Genomic DNA, 19,142 nt, shown 5'->3' with positions numbered 1-19,142 from the left:
TATATACATATGGCTATGGGAGCTAAAAAGTATGTACTATCAAGAAATTAGTACCAAAATATACAATGTTCAAAATATGATGGGCATGAATCTATATTTAAATAACTCTTAAAAAGTAATTTGTAAATCACTAAATTTATATCAAATTACACAAGATCAGTTTTATGTTAAATGAATTATGAAAAGTAATGTATAAAACATAATACATATATCAAAAAAATAATATAAAAATACGATCGTGTTCTCCCCATGGTCAAATTTTAAATGAAAAATCTCTAGAATTGACAATTATTGGGGTGTATATGAGATTTTCCCCAAAAATGTTATTGCTTTCAGCGTTAAAACTTTAGAATTTGTTATATAGTATATATTATTATTTTTTTGTATGTAGGCCTACATATGAATGTAGATGAACAAAAGTGAGAGATTGGGTTAAATTCCCTGCACAATTTTCAATGTTAGGCCTGATGATCAAGAACGCCAAGCAAAACTCGTCATTGGCCAATGATAAAGTTTAGAAACGATAATTAGAATGTAAAAATATTGCACATATTAAACGTTTGTACTCAAGAACACCCCATCCATTGGCAGGACATGGGACAGGCTGTTCTTACACTCTGACGATTCATACACTCCCAATCACAGCCATGGGCAGATCTAGGCCAATAGTTCGCAAAACCTGGTGAGTGTGTCGCACTTGTGATGCACACATACCCACGTACCAGCTACAACCCTATAAATGGTCAAAACTGGTGCGTCAACGATTAAAAATAGGAATAAAATAATTTACTCTGAACAGTACCTTCTGAGTCTACTTACACAGAACAGCTAACAGCTGCTCATAGTAAAAGAACATTAAAATTTGGCAATTTTGAATTGTCCATTTTGACCTTGTGGCAGCCATATTGTCAATGATTTTATTAAGAGAACCTGCTTTTCTGAGAAAATGAAATGATGAAACAAAAAAAAAGTGCAAATAGCAATCTTAATATGCATATATGATGTTAATACATCCACTATTCCCCACAGAATCATCCGTAGAACAGCAACTATGGGATTTTACAGTAATTGATGGTCGCTTATAATGTTTAAAAATGGCCGCCACACCAGAACGAGGCTCTACACGTAAGGGCTTGGTATTCAAATTGATTTTAAAACAATAAAAGTGCAAATAGTAATCTTAATGGGCATTAATGATGGAAATACGTCCACTATTCCCCACAGAATCATGCGTACAGCAGCAGTTATGGAATTTTATAGTGACTGATGGTCGCCATTTTTAAAATGGCCGCCACACCAGAACGAGGCTCAACCTGTGGTGGCTCGGTATCCAAATTGATTTATATCATGATAATCTACATTCATACCAAATTTCATGCTTTTATCACAAAATGCACAATTGTTATGAAAATTTTGGTTGTGCCGCGCCACTATATAGCCTACGATGGAATCTTCGTTTGTTAGCGTGCCCTTGTCGATGTCTCTGAACGATCTGAATGGCGTGGTGTTTGTTTGTTTGATTGTCTGTGGGCTATGAACTTTGACCCATTAGCAGACAACGAGGTTCGCAATCCTTCTCTAGGTCATGACGTCACTTCCGCCCATTTTGAAGCCGCCCCTGATCCGCGCTGCAATGAGTGAAAGTGAAATAAAACGCACATGTTTCGGCTCAGTTTTTACCATATTTTTTATCCCGTTATACTTATTTTCAAGGTGTTGTTCCCCTTTAAGCTGCCATTGCCACATAAATGGCAAAATTGCAGCTTAACAAGCAGTCGTCTTGAGTTAAGTTTGAAAGTATGGAAATGTATATGCATATCCATTCCTTTCAACAAAAACTGTCATCTCCTTCATGAAAATAGTAAAAAAATCCACTCACACCATCTTTATCCGCTGGATGACCTTTTGGTTCTGTTTCCACTGACGATGCTAGCTTAGCGAGATCATCAGCCAGTGTACTTGAAATTCTTGCAATTTCAGCAGAATGCCTTCCACTACCAGTATATGCATGTGCCATATCATCAGTCCCAGATCCTAACACAGAGTCAACAGATCTTCTAGCTCGCCCTCCTTTGTAGCTAGTTTGTTTCACAGTAGATTCACTATCTGACACAGAATTGTCATAGTTATCATATCTCCTCCATCTACCCCCAGATTTACTCTTGGAGCTTTCTTGATCTTTGGTTTTTTGAACAGGCTTGAATGCACTTGGTCTACTTTCAGACTGAAGCATATCAACCGAACAGGTCCTTAAGTTCAAAATTTGAGATGAGCCTACTTCATTGAGGCTTTGAGTAGAGGATGTTGTGTTTCCTTGTTGTGTTTGTAAAATCATGCCTCCAAGACTGGTCTCACTTTTCCAATCTGTGTCTCCAAGTTTTGTTCGATTACCTATCCTGGGTGTTGATTTGGCAAGTCGCTCCTTAAATGCTTGTGCTTTTGTTGGTTTCTTTTTAGACTTTGTATTTGGTTGATTTTTTTCTGACCTCGCTGAAATGTCTGTTGACTCACTACCACTATCTTGGTCCCCAAATCGTGATTTGCGCAAAGCTGTTGTTCTTGTCATTCGAGGCTCAATTGATGGAGATGTTCTGCTTTTCCTTATGGTAGATTGACTGGAGGAAGCACCGTAACTTGCTCTCCTCTCATGTCTTGTTTCTGATTTACTGCTGTTATTCTGGTTTTCAGAAACAACAGTTTCATCTTTTGTTTGAACTTTATGACGATTTGGCCTTGATAATCTGTTCCAGATACCAGAATCACTGGACATCCTTTGTTCAGATTTTTGGGCTTGTGAACTACTGGTCTTTTTAGGAGTTAAGTGTCTAGTGCTCTTCTTAATCTTTGAATCTGTTTTTTGAGCACTGTTTTGCTTGCTTGTGCCAGGATCTCCATCAACAAGACTAACTGTACTAGCTGTATCCAAATCTGATTCAATATCAAATTCAGATGATCTTTGTGAGTAGTCGTCAAATGAAGATGCAAAACTGACCTCAACTGGACTTTCATCTCCTTTTTTGACCACTTTACCGTCAGATGATGTCATGGTAGTTTCTCTGTCTGGAGAACATTTGTCTGCTTCAATGTGTATAACATTATCGTCAGTGACAAGTTTTCTGTTTGCAACTGATTTTGTAGAAGTCACTGCTGGAGGAGATACAATGTCACCAGCAACTGGGATATCTTCTCTTTCACTGGCACTGCCATATTGGAATTGTTGGGCACTTGGTGTCGCAGTCCTTAACAACACCAATGGCGAATTCCTAGACCCAGGCGTTTGTGGTAATACACGTTTACCTCTCATTGAACGTGTCCGCTGAAATGGTGCTGGACTGTTGCTGGATCTCCCATCTCTTGACTCTGCATGGATAAAAATGTCACTGTAAACAATACCATGGTGATACATGCAGAGTTAATAGGATGATAAGTGCTAGCAACAAAAAGTACTGAAGTCAATGAGTGCCACATATCAGTGTGCAGTGTGGTGTCTATGTTAAAATAGGTGTCATTATTTTCAAAACAGCCCTTCTTGAGTGATAATTGTGAATATCATATTCATAGGGAGAAAAGGAAACCTGATAATTCAGTCCAATCATTGGAGTGCTTTTTATGCAGCTAATTACACATACAACGACCAATTTTCTTTGCCTGCCAGTCAACCAAGTATCATATATAAAAGAAACTGGACCTGAAGTTCCACAATTTTTATTTTTTGACCATTACATTTACAAGCTCATTTTGCACATTTTTGAGATGTGACTATTTGCATAAAATCACATTGCATGTTCTCATACCTTTGCAATACCATGAAATATTGTCAGATTACCTTTAGAACTTGGCTGCGATTTTATATGCTGGTTTTCTGAAAGTTCTATGGCAGATAATTTACTTCCTGCTGGTGTCACTGACTGAGATGTGACAGATGACTGGGTTGAGCAGGCAGCATTTATTCCTTGTGTCTGAAAATGAATATTAAAGCATTTTAAGTGTGAGAATTATTGTCATAACAACACGGCAGCTAAACTTCGCCAGGGAGCCTGGTAACTTACGTAAACATAATCAATGTGGTCATAGGTTTACCAATGCTGCTTTTGCCATAATCTTACAAAACTTGGGTTGAATGAGGGCTTGCTGTAATGTTAATTTTAGCTACACGATTGGTGGACATTTTGCCCGAGTACTGATAAAAAATACCGCAATTATACGGTGTCGCTCACATTTTATCAGAATTGGTACATACCAGTATGGGTACCAAAGATCAACCAGAAAAACAAGAATGACAAAAGCAAGTAAGGTCTGCAACTTAGGTACTGGAGGTAAACTTTAGAAACATGCATACCAACTTCTATAGCAATGGGACGAGCAGATCCTACATACATATGTCAACAAAAAATTAGCTAGAGAAGCTTGACAAAAAGAAAAGGTTGGAGAGGGGGGGGGAAAGAGTGGGAAAAAATAAAGGGATCTTTTAAACAGGAATGCTACCTCATCAATCTTCTATCCCCTACCCCCTCCTGAATATCAAATGTTCCACCCCTTGGTTGACCATGTTTACATAAGACCAGCTGGCAGTATATTTACAACTTTGGGGATGTTTTAATTAATGCTATGAGTGCTATCATTCAAATGTAAACAGCACTTAAATCAGTTACAGAAAGTGAAATTCCTTCCACTGGGGGGGGGGGATTATGACATCTGGAATTCTCCTGGATCCAAATTTCTCATCAGTTCTTGTGTGTCTTACATGCAAAAGTTGCAAAAATTGGTTAGCACTGAAAAAATTTACCTCAGCTTTGTTTTCAGGATCAAATTTTACTACAAATTGATATTAAACATGACAAAATTATGTTCACAGCCTTCAAAACTCTCTCACAACAAATCCTTGGTTGGTGTAGGTCATTTAAGGTCACCAAAGAAAATTACGTAAAATATAACTATTTGGGGGTTTCCCAACACTTTTGAGCAGAAAATTTATCTAATAACATCCCGCGGGACTTTTGTACCAAATTACAAAGCTATCAGACAAGTAATTTTGAGAACAAGTTTTCTTGACCAAATATGACAAAATTGTCTTAAAAATACAAATTTGTATATTTCAGGACAATTTCCACATATCTGACTATTGTCATCCCTGGACATCTGTACACCAAATATAAAAGCTGCCTGTCCAGGGGCTTTAAAATTAAAATATTCTTTACGATTTTTTGACCAAAAATGACAAAAATTGCCCCAAAACAGTAATATATAAATAAAATAGTTTCAACAATTAGAAGGGTAACACCCTTGCAAACGTCCAATCCAAATTTGAGAGCAATTTGGCTAGCGGTTTCAGAGAAGAAGAAATTTACTTAAAATAAGAAAAATAACCAAAAAATTCAGCAAAAATATAAAATTCAAGACATCTTCACGATATTCATCAAACTGATTTAGATCAACCTTAGTAACTTGTATACCAAATATCAAAGCTATCAGATTAGTTATTCTTGAATAAAAAAAATTTTGACCAAAAATTTGGAAAATTGCCCCAAAATTACAAATATGAAAATTTCAATTCAATTTGTATACACTTGACTGAGGTCATCCTGAGGAACATGTATACCAACTTTCAAAGCAATCAGATGAGTGGTTTCAGAGTTAAACATTTTTTGACTAAAAACTGAAAAAATTACCTGAAAAATAGAAACATGCAAATTTCATCCCAAATTTTACACACCTACTTTAGAATACTTAAAGGAACCTGCACACCAAGTTTCAACCCTATCTGACCAACGGTTACAGACTTTTAGCAATTTGCAGGGTTTTTCGTTTTTTCCCCTCATTTGCATATTTTTGACACTGACAAGTTCATTTGAACAAATTCACATCTCCACCCCTAGGTGCACCTGTACACCATATACTAAGACAGTAGGTTCTGCCGTTTAGCTGTTTTTGACGTGGACGGACATACATACATACGTACATTCATACATACATACAGACATGCAAATGGATGCAAATGAACTGATTCAGCTTATACGATTACCTCACATTGGTATACCAAATGTGAGCTAAAAATCATAGCTAAACTGTCCACACAAAATTGCCCTAACATATAAGACTGCACATTTTATTATAATTTCAACAAACCTGAGCCAGGTCGACCTATAAACAATGTACATCCATAAGCAGCCTAATCATCTGCCAACAACAATTAAACACATCCCTGGTGCAATAAGCAAACCCATCTAAACAATATTAGTGATAAGGGCATCTTCGATAAATAAAAAGGTCACTACAACACATCGTTAAAGTCAAGTGGTTACACTGACCAAATGTTAAGACCAACCAATCAATGAAGGGAAGCAATGATAGGAAATAAGACATCAAATGGTTCAATCCCCCTTTCAGTAAAAACATGGAAACACTGACAACAAATTTCTTCAGCTGTTTAATATGACATATGAAATATGACATCACATGGTTCAATCCCCCTTTCAGTAAAAACATGGAACAACAAATTTCTTCAGCTGTTTAATTTCAATACCACCTAGAATGATAGTATAACGTTGTGCCCCAACCCTATAAAAGGCATACGTCCTGAAGATAAAATTAGTCTAATGATTGCTAAATGCATAAAACTTGAGTAACACATATATTTACTTTGTACTTGAAGTATTGAGGTAATTTCTGTTATTCTTTATAATGCTCTGCTCATGGCATAGAGCACTATAAGCTTGAGAAATGTCTGCACAGGGAAGAAACAGTGCTCAGTGCACAATTAGCACAGCAATCTCACATGTAATTAGATCAAGTACAGAGCAAAGCTTTGATGGATTTTACCACTCATTAGATGACAAATTTAATTCAGTTGACTTTCTGACTGTCTTTTGTGTTCGGACTTCCAGTCCTTCGTTTTGGATGGTGGATCTAGGATAAGTGTGTGGTACAGGAATTAGGCAATGTTTATTTTCATGTATGCATTTGAATTTATCATTATTAAATCTTTCTTACTTGATTTTCCTCAATTTCTTTTACATATGATGCAACATTATCTCTTTCATCTTTTGATTCAGTACTCTGAATACCAAATATTTCATCAATCTTCTTCCTTGCTTCCTTTTCCTCTTTTGATTGCTTTTCACCCTCTATTGTGTATGTCCCTGTTTCACTAGCATTGTCACTGTTTTCTACCGTTTCGGTCAGTTCTTTCATCTTTTCTGGATCTGGCTGCTTTCTCCTCATAACTGGTCTTGTTTTCCTTGAAGGCATAGACTTTGACCTTGTCAGAGGACTTCTGGAACTAACTTCAGATCTGCTTTGTAAAGGCTGCTCCATAATACCAGAAGTCATTGACAAACTAGCATTATAGGTACTGGATGAACTGTTTTCTGTAAATATCCTGTTAAGTAATTCCTCAGATTCAACCATGGTGACAGCAACTTTAGTTTCTTCATCAACATCACTTACAGTCAGCAAGTCTGCTGGATTCAATTTTTTCTGTCGAAATTTCTCTGTGTAAAAAACAAGTACAGAAGTTCAGGAATAAAGTAGAATTGTACAATAAAGTACAATATCTTTTCAATATGTTCTTTTAAAATACCTACATTTCTACATTACAATTATGTCTAAATTGTATGGAAACAAGACACAAAAATACCGTCAAGGACAGTGTGCTCACATTCGATTTGAATTGGTCCATTCAAGAAATATTTAAACCAGAAAAACAAGAATGACAAAAGCAAATGAGGTCTGCAACTTAGGTACTGAAGGTCATCTCTAGGAACATGCATTATCAACATCTAAAGCAATAGGACAAGCAGATCCTACATATATAAGCAAATTTCAACAAAAAAATTAGCCAGAGAGGGCTCGACAAAAAGAAAAGTTTGGAAGAGTGGGGAAAAAATAAAGAGTGTGAAAAATGTACAAGGGATCTGGTAAAGAGTAATACTACCTCATCAATCTTCTAGACCCTACCCCCTCCTGAATATAAAATGTTCCACTCTTTTGTTGATCATGTTTACATAAGGCCAGTCTGGCAAGAAATGTATTTACAACCTTGGGTATGTTTTAATTAATGCTATGAGTGCTATCATTTGAATGTAAACAGCACTTAAATTAGTTACAGATAGTGAAATGCCTTCCACTGTGGGGGGTGATTACGACATCTGGAATTATCCTGGATCCAAATTTCTCATCAGTCTTGTGTGTCTTACATAGAAAAGTTGCAAAAATTGGTCCGCAATGAAAAAAATAGCGTCAATGACACTGTAGCTCCCATCCTGGACTATTTAGTGTTTGTTCTCTGGTCCGATATTTGAACATGTGTGAAATGGATAAAGTGCATGAAGTGAAAATACTTAAATGTAATGTACTGGAGACAGTGAAATATGTTTAATGTATTTATTCAGAATATAAAATGAAAAAAATACAGAATTAGAAATATCGAATACTGTGATACAACCGTTAACTCAACAAGTCATTGACAATGACATAGTCCCCACTTGTGATAGGAGTATTAGTCTTGATGGGGCAGGGAAATGTGGTCATTAAGAAGTATCACTGGAGTGTATATGTTGAGATCTATGGGCACATAGGTCAATGTCGTTGTTCCCAATTTGAAACACATGAGGCATGTCTAAGTTATGGTTCTAAATCGGGAAAAAAGATCAGACCTCTAGCAGTATTGGCCAGCCAAGAAATACATATGCGCATAATAAATGAGGTACAAGATGTGACATCTTAAGGTCTAATATCCTATCAAAATTGGAGGGTATAGAACTTGTGGTTACTGAAGTATGCATATATATGTATAATCAAGGTCAAAGGTCACCGAGGTCACATGACATTTTGAAAAAAAAACTATATTGCTAATTAATCCCTATATGCCAAAAAATCAGACCTCTAGCTCTATTCGCTTGCCCAGAATTAGATGTGTGCATAATTAATGAGGTAAAGCGTGTGTTGTCATAAGGTCTCCCATCCTACTAAATACAAAGGACATAGCACTTGTGGTTACTTATTTATTGACTCAAACATATATTTTAGGTAAAAGGTCTTCGAGGTCACATGACATTTGGTCAAAAAATTTCTCTCCTATAGTTATCCCTATATACCAAAAATCAGACATCCAGCTCTATTGGCTTGCTCAGAATGAGATATGTGCATAATTAATGAGGTACAGTATGTGGTGTCAAAAGGTGTCCAATCATACCAAATATAAAGGGTGTAGCACTTGTGGTTACTGAGTTATGGACAAATATGTATATTTGAGGTCATAGGTCACCAAGGTCACATGACATTTTGTCAAAAAAATTGTATTGCTAAGTTATCCCTATATACCAAAAATCAGACCTCTAGCTCTATTGGCTCGCTCAAAATTAGATATGCACATAATTAATGAGGTACAATATTGGGCATCATAAGGTGTCCCATCATACCATACATGAAGCGTGTAGCACTTGTGGTTACTGAGTTATGGACAAATAAGTATATTTGAGGTCAAAGGTCACCGAGGTCACGTGACATTTTGTCAAAATATCCGAGATATCTGCGTGAACGGATGGACTCATGGATGGACGAACAGACGGACATGACCCAATCTATAAGCCCACTGGACTTCATCCGTGGGGACTAAAAATTGTGTTGCTGCATCCTTTTTGCAATATGAATACGATGAGAAACTAAATTTTTATTTTTCGTGGCCTTATACATGGGAGTCTATGGAGATCTGCCTTATACATGGGAGTCTATGGACGTGTAAACTAAAAATATGCAAATTTCACCACGATTTGCCCAAATTTGGGAAAGGTCACTCCTATGCACTTTCATACCAAGTTTCAAATCAATCGGACTTGCGGTTTCAGAGAAGATTTTTTGACCAAAAATGGGAGAAAATTACAAAAAAATTCATGAAAAATAGCAAGTCCAACATACTGACCCAAGATGTGCACAATCGTTTCAGGTCAGCCCAAAGTACTTACATGCTAATTTTTCATGTAATCTGCTCAGTGGTTATTGAGTTTTTGAATTTTAACTGTTTTTACATTTTTTCACTTAATTTGCATATTTTTGGCAATGACAACTTCATTTGAACAAAATCTCATCTACAGCCCATCATCCATGTACACACCAAATATCAAGATGAAATGTGCAGCGGTTTTGGAGTTTTTGATGTTGACGGACAGACATACAGACATACAGACATACATACATACAGACAGTTCCCTAGCCTATAAGAACAGCTTCCATTGCCATATATACATATGGCTATGGGAGCTAAAAAATCACTTCAGCTATATTTTCTGGATCAAATTTTCCTACAAATGGATACCAAATATGACAAAATTATGTTCACAGCCTTCGAAACTCTCTCACAACATATCCTGGGTTTGTGTCGGTCATTTAAGGTCACAAACAAAGAAAATTACCTCAAATATACAAATTTGGGGGTTTTCCAACACTTTGAGCAGAAAAATTTATCTAGTAACATCCCTCAGGACTTTTGTATCAAATTACAAAGCTATCAGACAAGTAATTTTGAGAACAAGTTTTCTTGACCAAAAATGACAAAATTGTCTTAATAATACCTTCTCTGTCTATAAATAGATGAGAAGGTAAAAATACAAATTTGTATATTTCAAGACAACTTCCACATATCTTACAATTGTCATCCTGGACATCTGTACACCAAATATAAAAGCTGCCTGTCCAGGGGCTTTAAAAAGAAAATATTTTTTAGAATTTTTTGACCAAAAATGATAAAAATTGCCCCAAAACAGTAATTTTTCCAATGTTGTTGTAATTTCAACAAATCAGAAGGGTAACACCCTTGCAAACATCCAACCCAAATTTGAGAGAAACTGGGCAGGCGGTTTCAGAGAAGAATAATTTTTACTTAAAATGGGGAAAATAACCAAAAAATTCAGCAAAAATACAAAATTCAAGATATCTTCACGATAAACATAAAACTGTGTAAAGTCTACCTAAGGTTCTTGCATATTAATTTTCAAAGCAATCAAACAGCAGTTCTTGAGTTAATGATTTTTGACCATTTTCACATTTTTAAAGCTCATTTGCATAATTTGGGCACTGCAAACTTCATTTTAAGAAACTCCCATCTACAGCCCAGGATGCATCCACAGACCAAATACCGCGCTAAAAAGAGCAGCGGTTTTTGAAGTTGATGGACACACTGTACGTACATACACACATACATACAGACGCCACCGACTTCAGCTTATATAATAACCTCACATTGGTATAACCAAATGTGAGCTAAAAAGCTTTTTCAGAGATGTCAGTAATTTGATAGCAGAGTGAATTTTAAATCTCTTTATTTCAGGATACCATTTCAGACCTGTTTGACCTTTGACCATAGTCAAAGTCATACTCATAAGGTTGAAATTTGCAAAGCATGGGGTGAAATCTTATCTTTTCCACGGTCAGAACAGCAGCAAAGTCAACTACAAATCCGTTGTAGCCAGCAGAGTCATGATTTGCCAAAAGTCTCTTAAGGAAAAACTGAAAATTTCAGTACAAAAAACATGTTTAACTTGAATTTTATTTGGGTGGATGATATCATACACCTTTTTGTAAAACTGAAATGTTGTAACTCCATTTTAGACCAATGACTGAAAACCCAACCCAAAAGAGCAGCACATATATGTATTGGCAAGTAATTAAATTAAACACCAAGGATAATCTGGTTGATGATGTTATAAATAGATATGAAACAGATATCTACATGTATGAAATCATGAATACTTTTAAAATTTTGGCAGCTATGAAGTGACTAAAAAGAAACTCACCTCTACCAGATACATCTTTTTCAGGCTGAAAGAAAGTAAAATCAAAGTATAAGATGTAAAAGGCACTTGAGTAGTGTTGTCATTAGTTTTAAAAGTAGAAGGGTAAATAATAAAAGTAGGCAGGTGTAGGTATGAGTGAGCACAGCAAGCAAGCAGTTAGTGAGCAGAGCGAACAAGGGGGAAGAGTGCAAGAGGGGGTGTCCCCCTTTTGAAAGGCAAAAATTGAAATTCACAGGTTCAAAGGGAGTTTTCTGGTGACATCTGAGTGTAAATTTTACAGAGACTAAAGAGGAATATCTGCTCAGGTAATGAGAATGTACAATATACCTTAAGACTAAACTGATAAACCAATAAGTTAAAGCCAGTTTCATGTCTGTTTGGTTTTTGTTATAGAATAGTCTAATACCAACAAAACTACTACACCATGTCCTCACAATCTCCAGTCTCATCCTCAATGTCACTGCCACTGTAATCACAGTACAGGGTTTGCTCTGGCTACTCAAGCTGATTAGCCTTTTTGGCTAATACAGTGTGAACACAAGTAGCCAGATTTTTCTTTTGAGAGGTGAGGTCAAGGGTCACACACATTCATCTCGAAGGGTCAAAGGTGATATCATTAAATACTCAAGAGTAATGATAACCAAATATTTCAGGTCTGCCACTTTCTCATCATCATATGTATCCTCAGTGCTGCTTTAATAGTTCAATAAAAAGAATGCTTCGTATCAAAACTCATGCATGACTATTGAACACCACTTGAACTTTCAAACGTCATCCAAAGAAATTGTGAAGTACAAAAAAATACAGAAAGAGAAACATCCTCAAGATCTTCATGAACGTGGCATGGCATGCCATGATCACACTGATATTGATACACGTCCGTGCATGGCAAAAGACAGCAAAACTCAGTAACAATTTCCAAGCTAAGTAAACAGTGTTTTACAAAGCTGTTTTAAATCAAACTGGTTTGCACAATCCCTCGATATAGAAGTGACATTTGGTGACATTTCAGCTTGAATCATACCTTGAGATAAAATATAAACGTGAAACAAAGACATCATGTGTGCTGCCATTCATGTTCAAGAGCATGGTGTGAACCCGTGAACTGGCATGTGCATTGGCTGCACGTAAAAGCAACTCTACTTTCCAAGATCAAACGGTCCGTGTCTTGTTAAAACAACAGCATAGCAGTGAAAATTGTAATGGTCAACGGTAAAACCGCTCTTCGCAGATGAAAGGATGATCGCTGAAAACAACTGAAATTGCATGTTTAGACTTGGACTATGACAACCTCCGGGAAAACAGGACAGCGTGAACGTGAACAATGGCGGACGTAACTAGAGTGGGACTATTCTATTTAGGTAACGGGGGACATTTCGGAGGGGCACAAGTACATGTATTGGGTATACGTGCCATTTTGCTCACGATACACGGGAACTTCGATGTCCCATTAGCTTCTTTTATCTGAAAAGTAATTTTACCAACTTGTACGACCCATTATACTCTGAAAACAGTGGCAGGGCTTATACTTAGATGAGTACGATAGTACTATGGCGGAAGACTTCCCAAGAAGTAAAACAAAACACCGCAATGCAACAGAACATCGTAGAACAAAGTGACCGAACGTACAAATTTTGAGTCGCCAGTCTGGCGATTGTTCTGACCGTCTGAGTCGCCAATGAGTGAATCAATTCGCCATTTTGCCGTCTGGCGAGCGGTAGCGCGAACACTGCAGTAATCAACAAATTTCAGCACAGCTGTTGCCTCCTCAAGCTCAATACGGAGGGCTTCTAATTGTGTTTACATATGGCAAAGATAGTTTGTGTACTGCATCCTGATCATCAGCAGCCTGCTCTTGGTACATTTACCATGTCCTCCTCCATGTGACACTAAATGGTCCTAAGGTTGACAGTCCGCAATGGAAAGAGGCCGGTAAAAAGTACACTGAAATTACCAACATAACTTTTAAAAGGTGTACAGTATTAGAAATCTGAAAGAAGCAAAGATATGTCACTTTTGTTACTGCTATATGACAGAATATGATCTTATAATGGTGAGTCCCATCAAGTTTAACCAAACAGCACATCAATGCAGTGGCCAGAAAAAAGTGGCTAAAATAGCTGCAAAAATACACAATTGAAGATTTCATCATACTTTGAATATATCACATCGGATCATCCCTAAAGAACATGTCAACCAAAGCTATCTGATGAGTAGTTTTTTGAGAATAAAATTTTCTGACCAAAAAAGGCAACAATTGCCCCCAAAATAAAAATTGCAGATTTCATCATAATTTCAAAAAGACCAAATTTAGTTCATCTATAGAAACCTGTATACCAAATTTCAAAGCTGTTAGACCAGTACTTTTTGAGAAACACATTTTTTGACCAAAAATGGAACAATTGCTCCAAAAATTCAAAATTGCAGATTTCATCATAATTTCAATAAATATCATTTAGTTTATCCATAGAAACCTGTATACCAAATTTCAAAGCTATGAGTAGTTTTGGAAATACACATTTTTTGACCAAAAATGGCAAAAATTGCCCCAAAAATACAAAATTACAGATTTCATCAGAAATTCAATACATATTACTTAGCTCATCTGTAGAAACCTGCATACAAAATTTCAAAGCTATCAGACCAGTATTTTTTGATAAACACATTTTTTGACCAAAAATGGCAAAAATTGCCCCAAAATTAAAAAATACCGTCAATGACGCTGTACCTTCTCTAATGTGTGGCCAGGTCAGGTAATTGGTTGTTGGCATGGAGTTATTGGTAAATAGTTGATGATGTAGGGGCATGAGGTGAGATATGGACCCAAAGAACCCAAAAGATGATTAAATACATCAATCAAAAAAATTCTAAGCTACAGTATAAACTGCCTAAAGATAGTTCAGTGTGGAAAAAAGGTTAAATAATTCAGAAATAAGAATTAACAGTCCAAAATAGTAATGACGCACTTCCCTACTGACCTGAGTGCATGTGAAATACACAACCTGGCATCTGTAAATTAAATGTATACCAAGTGATCATTTTAAGTCACTTTTAACTGTTTTTAAGGGATATTCCAAAGAGTCCTGTGGAAATGATGAAAAATGCTTATCTGGTCTTGTGTTTGTAAAACCTCATGGCTGATAATTGTCATAGTATTCAAAAGAAATTGAAAGTGAAGAAAGTACTGTTTTTAATAGGCATATTTTCCTTGAAATACATGACCGTGTAAAGAATATATGCTAAAAGTGTTTAAGAGTAAATTTCTTTTCAAAAAATAATTTAATCTGTGACCAAAGGATTTTTATTCTTTGAGTTTACAAATTCAAACATTGCAATTTGTTCAATCATTTTGTGCAGTGCAAAATTTATAAAATGACTGAAAAATAAAAAAAATTGGCAGAATTACAGTCTTTGTGGTGTAAAATCATGGGTTGACATCACGATAATTGTTAATCTGTTCGAAGTACTTTCTAAAATTTAAAAAAGAAAAGTTCATGCAGAAACGGTAACATATATTGTCAGCAATGTAGTGTTAATTTTGACTTTACATCAAAATATGCCTTTGCTGGATACCAAATATGTAGGGCGAAATATTAAAATCAGCCGTGTTCAGCAAAATCCACACAACAGCATTGATCCTTTTCTAATTTGATTTGATTTGCTTATGTTATCCTTGTATGACAGTCAGTACAATATGGAACTTGAACACAACACAGTGAATAAGTATGCTGTAAATGAAATGGTGTGGCTGCATCCACATGCAGCAATAGGAGTGCCTTTGTCTCTCACCCCTCATTTCCAACCTGTCCCATCCCTGAAAAATAGTTTGGTCTTATATTTATAATGTTAATAATTTCTGTATTTGTTAAAATGTGCGCATCTCAAAAACTTTTGATCATAAACATTTTCATTGTTTTTTATAGCTGACCAGTCAGTTAACCTGTTTATTTTGAATATTTGCGCATTTTTTCTCAGTATTTGACATTTTCAGAATAGCTTCTTATTCAATTTGTCATTTTCTAAAAGTTAAAATGCTCCTTTGTGTGGTTAAGCTTTCCACAAGCATCAAATGTTGTACAATGTACTTCATATAGGAGGGTCTGCCTCTAGAGGGCGGGCATCATGAATAGTGTTTGTTAGTTATTTCCTCCACATAAACTTCTGATTGTACTGTAAACATTGAACATGGCCGACGTCCGATTTTCCTGTCTAAAACTTTCACTCATTTTCGTTCATATGACTCTGAAACTCAAGGAAACGATTGGGAAGAAAGAGTTATCTTGAAATATTGAGGTACTCGCCGATATTTTGCAAAATTAAATGAGAAAAAATGCAAGGAAAATGCCGACAGGCTTACACAATGACCGTTTTCAGACTCTGAGGCATATGATCATCTGCAGATTATGCAACAGGCCCATATCACGTGAGGCCATGAGGGGATATCCACGCAACTCAGTACCAAACACTAGCGCACACAGGGTGAGCAAACACAAAGTGAGTACCCCTAACGTCAGCTCAGTAGTCTGTAATAGATCGTAGTCAACTAAGAACCTTGGAGAAAGGCTTACATGTAACACTGTGGCTATGCCGCTAAGTCCCTTTTGATTTTTGTCACAGCTCAAAATCGTTCTCCTACACCTCAACCTGAACCATGAACACCCCCACCAGTTTATGATATGACCCATCACAATGGCATAACGTCAACGGATCTTGACAGACGGAAGTATTGACAGACGGAAGTAGATGACACCAGCATACTGGTTTTCTCTGTCTATAAATAGACACGAGAAGGTAAAAAAATTGCAGATTTCATCATAATTTCAATAAATATCATTGAGGTGATCTGTAGGAACCTGTATACCAAATTGCAAGGCTATCAGATGAGTAGTTGTGGAAATACACATTTTTTGACGAAAAATGGCAAAAATTGCCCCAAAAATACAAAATTGCAGATTTCATCATAATTTCAATAAATATCATTTAGTTCATCTGTAGGAACCTGTATACCAAATGTCAAAGCTATCAGATGAGTAGTTTTGGAAATACACACTTTTTGACCAAAAATGGCAAAAATTGCCCGAAAAGTACAAAATCACAGATTTCATCAGAAATTCAATATATGTTACTTAGTTCATCTATAGAAACCTGTATACCAAATTTCAAAGCTATCTGACCAGTTCTTTTTGAGAAATACATTTTTTACCAAAAATGGCCAAAATTGCCTTCAAAATACAAATTTGCATATTTCTGCACAATATGAAGAAAACTGAAAAAGATCAGCCCTAGGGAAATATATACCAAATATCAAAGCTATCTGACTGGTAGTTTTGAAGATGAAGATTTTTAAAGATTTTTTTTACCAAAAATGACAAACATAGGGCCAAAGTCCCTGAAGCTACTATAGACATGGATACACAATTAAGTATTTCCTGACTGTATGAAATTATCTCACTAAGGTCATCCTAGGGACATGTAAACCAAATATTAAAGCTGTCTGAACAGCGGTTTTGAAAAAACAAGCGACTAAACAGTTGACAGAGCTCTGCTGTGTTATGTAGAGAATAACCTTTTGTGACACATGTATTGATGAAGAAGGTGGATATCTTTGATAGCTCATTTCAGGATGGCCTGACCAAAAATGGAAAAAAATTCCGTAAAAATACAGATTTGCATATTTCATCAGACTATATTAGTCTATAATAGCAAATAAACGAGAGTTAATTACATTCTAATTAAAGTAAACAAGACTTGCTTAAATCAAGATTTACGTCATAAAAAAACAGCATATCTGTCAGGTTATAAAGAATCTTGAGCTGGTTATCTTTTAATATCAGTATTTTCATCCTATTTACCAAGCACATTTTAACTTTCAAATTAACATTGTGAGTAAGTTCTGTTGAATAAGTTGAGACTGTACATACTCAGAGAAAGCACACTGAAGAGACAAATGTTTGAAATTTAAGAAGTTCAAGGTCATCAAAAGCATTATAAGGAATCATGTTACACTTTCATTGCACTGTTTACACAGATTGCATAATTGCTATAAATAGCACATGAGGAATCTTACAGCCCAGCTTTACCATAAAAACCCTATCACTTTGACCACTCTTTTAATTGACCACTCTATTTTTTCCTCAAAAAGTAATCTTATTTTATCCTTACCAAGTCAACCATAAATGGAAATTAGAACTTTACTATCTCTATTTATTTGACCACCCTATCATGACAAACTATTATGAGCAATTTCTTTTAGATAACATAAATGGTGGTTCAGAATATATCAAAGTTGGGATTCAGGAAAGTTGCCTTTACATGTTTTAATCCTCAATTCACTATGAACTGTCACAAAAAGTTGAGCTTTCTGATAATTCTACACTAAAATTATTTTGGCTTTGATGATTTCCTAATTAATTCAATTATTAAAATCATATTAATTATTTTTTCTTGGTGAATTGATAGGGTTTATACAGTACAAGAATTACATACAATGTAAGTCAAATTATGACCAAAAATGACAAAAAAATTCCTTAAAAATACGCATTTGCATATTTCATCACAATTTGAACAAATCTAAGTTGGGTTACCCCTAGGGACCTGTATACCAAATAACAAAGCTATCTGACCAGTGGTTATGAAGAAGAAGATTTTTTACCAAAAACACCTTTTTTGGCATTAATTTGCCTATTTTCAACAATATCAAAAAATTAAAAAAAATAGTTTCTCAAAATCATATTTTTCATCTACACAACAAATATCAAATCAGTAAGTACTGCGGTTCTCAAGATATTTGAGTGGACGGACGCCTCACAAACGGACATACATACATACATACATACATACATACATACATACATACATACAGACTGACGACGGACGCCGGACGGATACCCATCCCAATAGCTTCTATAGACTATAGTCTATAGTAGCTAAAAATTGCCTTAAAAATACAAATATGCAAACTTCACCATGATTTGAACAAATCTGACTGAAGTCACCATAAGTAAACTGCATATCACATTTCAAAGCAATCCGACAAGCGGTTTCAGAGAAGATTTTTTTATCAAAAACACCAAAAAATGCCCCAAAAATACAAATATGCAAATTTCACCACGATTTGAAGAAACTAAAGTGAGGTCACCCCAAGTGAACTGCATGTAAAATTTCAAAGCAATTGGACTAGCGGTTTCAGAGGAGAAGGCAATTGTTGACGCACGACGGACGACGACAACGACGGAAAATCAACCTATTTGATAAGCTCCGTGTCGCTGACAGCGGAGCCAAAAATGTTTAAGTATTGTCTGGAATAACAGAACTTAATCAAACGATATACACAGAACAACCATTATTCACTGA

General features: G+C 35.8%; 1 protein-coding gene across 3 annotated transcripts in view; it reads right to left on the bottom strand.

Annotated features, from left to right (window-relative positions):
• The window catches only part of LOC139150538 (centrosomal protein of 170 kDa protein B-like), a 146,774-nt gene that overhangs the window by 73,045 nt on the left and 54,587 nt on the right, over positions 1 to 19,142 (bottom strand). For all 3 annotated transcript variants that reach the window (XM_070722970.1, XM_070722972.1, XM_070722971.1), the window contains exons 8-11: positions 11,790 to 11,814; positions 6,991 to 7,490; positions 3,827 to 3,959; positions 1,880 to 3,360 (exon numbers count right to left, since the gene is read on the bottom strand). In XM_070722970.1, the coding sequence (XP_070579071.1) occupies positions 1,880 to 3,360; positions 3,827 to 3,959; positions 6,991 to 7,490; positions 11,790 to 11,814 (2,139 nt within the window). The remainder of the gene's footprint in view (positions 1 to 1,879; positions 3,361 to 3,826; positions 3,960 to 6,990; positions 7,491 to 11,789; positions 11,815 to 19,142) is intronic.

Source organism: Ptychodera flava, chromosome 14, assembly GCF_041260155.1.
Source record: "Ptychodera flava strain L36383 chromosome 14, AS_Pfla_20210202, whole genome shotgun sequence".
Classification (NCBI taxonomy): Eukaryota; Metazoa; Hemichordata; class Enteropneusta; family Ptychoderidae; genus Ptychodera; species Ptychodera flava.
This window is presented reverse-complemented; position numbering and strand designations above follow the sequence as displayed.